A 6,552-nucleotide genomic window follows, 5' to 3' on the forward strand; every position below is an offset into this window, starting at 1 on the left:
CACGGGCAGTTCATTTTGTGAATTGATTTCGTCCACAGGTCAAAATAGTCAAATTTGCCTCTTTCGTGCCCCGTCTAACGGGTGGCCGCTTTGCGGATGAGCCCCCGTGACAGCGCAAAATTACGCGTTTGCAAGGACCAATGAGTTGCGCGTGTTGCGTGCGCGTCAGTTGCGGCTTAAAATAGGCACCTGGCCTGGGCTGAGCTGCCTCGACCACCTTCCATGTGATTCACGATTCAGGCACACTTGGGCCGTGACAAAGCAAGAGAAAATGTCGAGACAATGCTACATACAGTGGTTCAAGACATCGTCGTCTACCAACCTCTTGTCCTGAATTCTTCATCTGATCTTATTTGAACACAACACGAGATCAAGGCTCGATGTAACCCAGCCATCCGGGCGAACACGAGAATTTCACAAGAATCGGCTTATTTCCCGCAGGAACGAGCAAAGCACCAAACAGGGCCATATGATGGCTGAGAAGAGACCGCCATGAATGGTTTACACTATGAAAAGATACGATTTCATATGCACTCTAATGCTATCACACGGTCTATCACCTAAAGCTTTTGCAACGGAAGGAAACAAAGCAGAAAGGCATAACTAAGAGTCTACTGCAAGAACTGGGAAGCTTATGACACTGCAAAGATGAGCTAGACTACTTGGGGGGCCTTCAGCCTCTGGAAAACCCCGAACGCCCTTTCCGCTGTAGGAACTCAGGAATCTGCAGCTTCGGGCCTTCGTCCTGGGAGGATGAAGAGAACCGGGAGCTGCGGCCGCGGTTCACGTCGCCTCCAGCCTGAGCATCCAGGATTTACATTAGAACACTGGGCGCGGAAGTGAGCAGAAAGTAGTCGGTGGAACGCAAGAGGGTGTACCTGCGCGGGTCGGACTTCACTTTCCTCCTGGCGCTTGAATCCAGTTGCAATCAAGGTTATGCTCACCTGAAAGGGGTTCCATGTTATTAGCATGTGCGATGATGCCATGCGTTTGTTTACCAGGGTGGGTTTTAACGGTCTTTAAATTGTAAAATATGGTTTACTTGATTAAAAGTAAATGCAATTTTTATATCTCTCTCTGGGCGAGAAGACTCTTGTGAAGGACGTTGATTACTTACCTGACCAGTATATGATGGGTCTATGACAGACCCAAATATTAGATTTGCGCCAGGATCTACGAGATCATATATCACTTCAGCTGCTGCATTCACCTACAAAGAGGATGACCAGTGGGGTTCAGGCCAAAAGTAATTCAAAATTTTAGTGGCGTTCTTCCATGTTAGCAGCAGGCTCAGTGCAAGCTCAAAGTTACAAATGAATAAGGCCTTCTAAACTAACTTAGCTGCCAAAGTTGTCCACTACAAACAAATAGATTTGATTAGCTTGCTATGTTGGTCACGATATAAACTAGAATGCATATAACTTTTACAAGCCGTTCTGTCTAACAGAGATTGTGTATATGATACCTCTGTCAATGTTAGGTCACTCCCTCCGGTGATATTCCACACAATTCCTGTTGCTCTTTCAATACCAATATCAAGTAGAGGAGACTGTATGGCATTGAGTGCAGCATCTCTTGCTCGTGTCTTACCTGCAGATAGGCCAACAGAAACAGCAGGAGAAAAGGGGGAAGGGTAAGCGGTTGTTGGTGTGGCTGTGGGCATGCTCTGATGTCCAGAAATGCAGTCTAAGCACAATTAGGAGTCAATATAACTGCATAAAGCCACATAAAAATGACAGCAATATATTTACTGCTGTAAAAGTAATAGTGAAACTTGTGGTTAGCCACATGACTTCTTTTTTTACCATGTACTGCGGGTAAAGCACCACACAGCTCTTCATTTTATTCATAGGATACAGAACAATATTTACAAGGCCTAGACCCAAAGAAAAGGTAAAAAGAAGATATGTAAAAAGAAAATAAAGTAATTAACTACATTCCACTTATGTTATTACTCCCTCCGTCCGAAAAAGCTTGTCCCTCAAATGAATGTATCTAGCACCAAGTTAGTGCTAGATACATCCATATGAACAAGCTTGGGACAAGTTTTTCCGGACGGAGGGAGTACTTATTAGCACAATATCCTTAGGAGTTTCACAACAAGCATTAACTCTATATGATGAATGCAAGGCATTATACATGTGCATGCAGCATTTGACGTTGAACAAATAGGGTTCCCTGAAATTTAACCTGTTGCTGTTCCAATCCCCATCAAGGATGAACCTGCATCTGACATAACTGATCGTACATCAGCAAAGTCAACATTGACCAAACCTGGCACCTGCGAGCAAAAGAAGGTAGCAACAAATCACATCTTAAGCTGCATATATCAGACAATTCTAGTCAGAGTGAGTATGTTGACAAAAACATAAGTGAAAGATATATGAACTTTCAGACTAGTGACTTGGCATTGCAAATGGCATAACAAGCAGAAAGGCAGTGAATGTTATGTAAAGATGAACTTTCAGACTCATGAATTGGCATTGCAAATGGCATAACAAGCAGACAATGAATTTTGTCTCTGGCTAGAAACAATGGAGGGACGAAGTGCAATAGTCAGTCAACAATGGCATTCTACTTTTATCCTGTTGCAGCTAACTTGGTATAGATAATGGTCAAAATTAAGATACAATGATGTAGTTTGGATATTCCAAAGAAATGTATATAATGTTAGATCAGGATAGAACTAGGAACCAGAGACAAACTAATAATAATTATACCCACTGCATAGTGTGAAGGTGATGCTTTTGGAACATAAAAAAAATGGTGAAACAAGGAAATGGTCAAGGGAGATTGTTAATCCATAATTACATGAGTGTGTAAATTGTAAACCAAACTTTATTTTCTTAAGACACGCAAATGCCACTTCTTCGAAATCATACTCGTGAAATGTAAAATAACTAACATGGGGCATAGCATAGTAACATATTATCTTACAGTGATGATATCTGAGATTCCACGGACACCTTGCCGGAGAATATCATCTGCCAAATTAAAGGCTTCTGTCACAGGAGTATTTGGAGAAACAGCAGTCAGTAACTTATCATTTGGGATTACAATCAGTGTATCAACATTGCTTCTCAAGGCCGCAATTCCTTCTTGTGCCTGGAGTGCCCGCCTTCTTCCCTCAAATGAAAACGGGGTCGTCACGATTCCAACAGTTAATATACCCATAGACTTTGCGATCCCTGCTATAACGGGCGCCCCGCCAGTGCCTGTTCCACCTCCCATTCCAGCCTGTAAAATGAATTTGAAGATTCAAAGGCGACCAATAGAGCATATCAATTATCATATTCCTTTCAGTCAAGGCACATAAATGATTATATTTGGGTAAATGAATAAGTACTCCAACTTAACATGTCTATCTAGGATATCGTTACTCTCAAATAAGATCAATTCCTGATATGTTCTAAAATCTATATATTAGATGCCAAGCAAGGTGTTGCAATTCACAAATTCTACATCAATTAAGCAACAGCAAAAGCACGATTTGCACGAGCAGCTGGACGTACCGTGACAAAAACCATATCAGCTCCAGACACTGCCTTTTCTACCAACTCCTGGCTTTCCTTGGCTGCATTCATTCCGATTTCTGGGTTCCCACCAGCACCAAGACCTCTTGTCAGTTCCTGGCCAATCGGCAGCCTATTTGCCGGGTCAATGGGCGACATCCTCATAGCCTGGAAATCAGTGTTCACGATCCAGAACTCCACCCCCTTCATGGAGCTCTCAATCATCCTGTTCACGGCATTGGAGCCGGCGCCTCCAACCCCTATGACTTTAATCCGGGGCTCATTGTAGCGGTACGCAATGGAAGCATCTGCTAGCGGTAAGGTCTCAATTGCTTTTCCGATACCCTGCTCCTTGCTGGGGGCAGCAACTGCGCCATTATCCTCTCCATAAAGCATCGAGATCTCGGGGTGGAGGTCGTACATGGTGTCCTTGGGGGTGCGCCGGGGCCCAGATTGGCGCGAGTTTGCGGAGCATTCGAATCGACCAGGGCGACCAGCGAACCGCCTCTTCCTCAGGAAGTGCGTCGCGCTGACACCGCGAAATGTCTTCCCGGCCGGCGGCGGATCCAGATGGCGTGCGGGGTGTGCACCGGCACACCCGAAACTTGTGGAGAAGCTCATACCTCGGAACGGATGTCCGAGATTGCGGACGGGGTGGAGACGGCGGGGACGCGGAGAGGTGGAACGCGGACGGCGATGGAGGCGGCGGCGCGGGGGGTAAGGGGGCGGTGCTGTGGTAGGCCGGCGGCTCTAGGGCACGTGCCGCCTTTGGGTCGGCCGGCAGCTTTGGGTAGGTCAGAGGAGCAAAGGTGATGGTGGTGGGGGCGGAAAACCCTCTGCTGTTTTCAGCGAAAAAAATGGAGAGGGTGGCCGGCGGAAGCGATAGGTTTTGATGGTCGGATTCGTTGGCTGGGTGAACGGAGGGCGCAGATTTGATGATTTCGGATGGAACCAAGGAAAAACGTGATTACCGAGTCCATGGGGATGGATGCCCTAACAGCATACCAAATCCGATTCAAAGACATCTAAAACGAATCGATGTCAAGAGATGTTTTTGATGCGAACTGAGCATAGCTCGTACTAGCTGAGATGAATGAATAGGTTCCTTGTGGTGGAACCATGTCACCAGACTTTAAATTCCAGACTAGATTTGACACTGTTATGCACATTTTTTAGATTTATTTCAGACTTTCCTGTAATGTTTGTTCGATGGGAGAAGGTTTTTTTTCGACTACGAGAAGCCTATGATGACTTCTTCAATCTTAAAATGTTGTGTCGTCTCAGTATCTCGAAGGTGCTCATAGGGGTGGATGTGCGTGTGTGCGTGCGTGCATTCATAAGGATTAGTATATATGAGTGTCTCCAATTGTACTGTGTTCAAAAAAGATATTTTTCATGCATCATTTCTTTTGAGAAAACATACGTTATGTGATTGATTATCATGGGTGTGGTTAATTTCCGTTCAAGGCTTTACTGGTTCGATTAAACATTGATTCTTAATTGAGGGATGTTTTTTGTGGTGTTGTGCTACATCACCATTTCTCTTCGGAAAAAACTAACAACTCCTACGGAAGTAGCTGATAGCAAGCACAATATCATGTAAGTAAAGACAATAGACAAATAACCATGAGTACAGAGTTAGGGTTAAGGATAACCTAAACTCCAAAGAGAATAATGTATCCCCATGTTCACTTTCTTGGAGGGCAGCTAGTCATCGTTAGTCACCGTTGGAGGGGCGAATGTTACCACGAAGGCACATCAACGCCACGAAGGCTCACTCTATTCTTCTTGAGGCAACACCATGAAGGCGTTAAGTGGAGACCTTGAGGTGGTCTCCAAACCTTCACAAACTTTCCAAAGGTAATCACAATGAATGATTTATCTCTAAAGAACTCCTACCACCTAGGAGTATCCAACCTCCAAGAGTAGCAAGATCAAGGAGAAAATGCTCAAGACTTGCTCAAATCATGATTTTCTTTGGTCAAAAGAGGGAAAGGGAGTGGATCTATCACTTAGCGGAGTTTCTCTCAAGAACTCTTACAAACGCCTCTGAGATCTAGGATTTGGTGTAGAGGAGAGTGAGAGGGAGCACTTCAGGGTTCTTGGGTGTTTTCAAATGAAGTGGTCAACCCTCTCCCGGAGTGGGATGGGAGTATTGTTGGAACTATCAGTGTACTGCAAGTACCAGACACCCGGTTGCTGAAGCAAGTGCACCATGAAGAAACTAGAGCAAATGGCCAAGTGTGAGATGTACCGGACATCTGGTACATACCAGACATCCGGTGACTCATACAGCACCGAACATCCTGTAGACGCCAAAAGTTTAGTAATATTCAATTTAAAAGCTTATGTATAGATCCAGCGGACATCCGGTGGCTCAAGGAGTACCAGATGTTCGGTGGTTACAAGAAGTCCATGGGTTTTGGCTCTGTATTGGTATACTGGACATCCGGTACTGATCGGACATCTGGTGGTATGGTGCCACCGAACATCCGGCAGTCACCAAAAGTCCGGTAATATTTATTGATTTTGGTTATGTGTAGGTATATCAGATGTCTGGTGGGTATCGCATATCCGGTGAAGCAGTGAAAACCAGTATATTTTGTAAGCAACCTTATGAGTGTATATTGTAAACATCTATCCTAGGGCACTATTGCATGCATGTGTCCGTGTGTGTCACAAGTGTATGATGTGAGTGGAAAATATTTACAAGGAACCGTGGGTTTGAGCAAATCTTTCAAAAGCCCCGATGATTCTCTCTTAATAGTGCGGGATCTCTATCATCAAGAACACACCAAAAAGCCTCTGTTTCATATATTTGTTTCTTCGTTCTTGAGCAATATCAAATCAAGTGGGGCCATGATCCACACAAATATGTTTCCACCGGGACTAAAACATGTGATATACTTAACAAACATGATTAGTGTCATGTATGTATATTATTTTCATCAACATCAGAATATAATTAAGGGCATGATTGCACTTTCAACCACTAATTTGAGTTCTAGAAACGAGCGCCTACGGGCACTACTTGTAGCGA

At 44.4% G+C, this 6,552-nt stretch overlaps 1 protein-coding gene across 1 annotated transcript; it reads right to left on the reverse strand.

Moving 5' to 3' along the window:
* Positions 1-325: 325 nt before the first annotated feature.
* On the reverse strand, positions 326-4,352 carry LOC123057938 (cell division protein FtsZ homolog 2-2, chloroplastic). The gene is made up of 7 exons (XM_044480801.1): positions 3,513-4,352; positions 2,938-3,237; positions 2,191-2,281; positions 1,466-1,590; positions 1,118-1,210; positions 879-944; positions 326-799 (listed from the first exon to the last, which is right to left on the reverse strand). The coding sequence occupies exons 1-7, from the start codon at positions 4,131-4,133 to the stop codon at positions 674-676; spliced, it is 1,422 nt and encodes a 473-aa protein (XP_044336736.1). The 5' UTR covers positions 4,134-4,352; the 3' UTR covers positions 326-673.
* Between the last annotated feature and the right edge of the window lie 2,200 nt (positions 4,353-6,552).

Source organism: Triticum aestivum, chromosome 1A, assembly GCF_018294505.1.
Source record: "Triticum aestivum cultivar Chinese Spring chromosome 1A, IWGSC CS RefSeq v2.1, whole genome shotgun sequence".
Lineage (NCBI taxonomy): Eukaryota > Viridiplantae > Streptophyta > Magnoliopsida > Poales > Poaceae > Triticum > Triticum aestivum.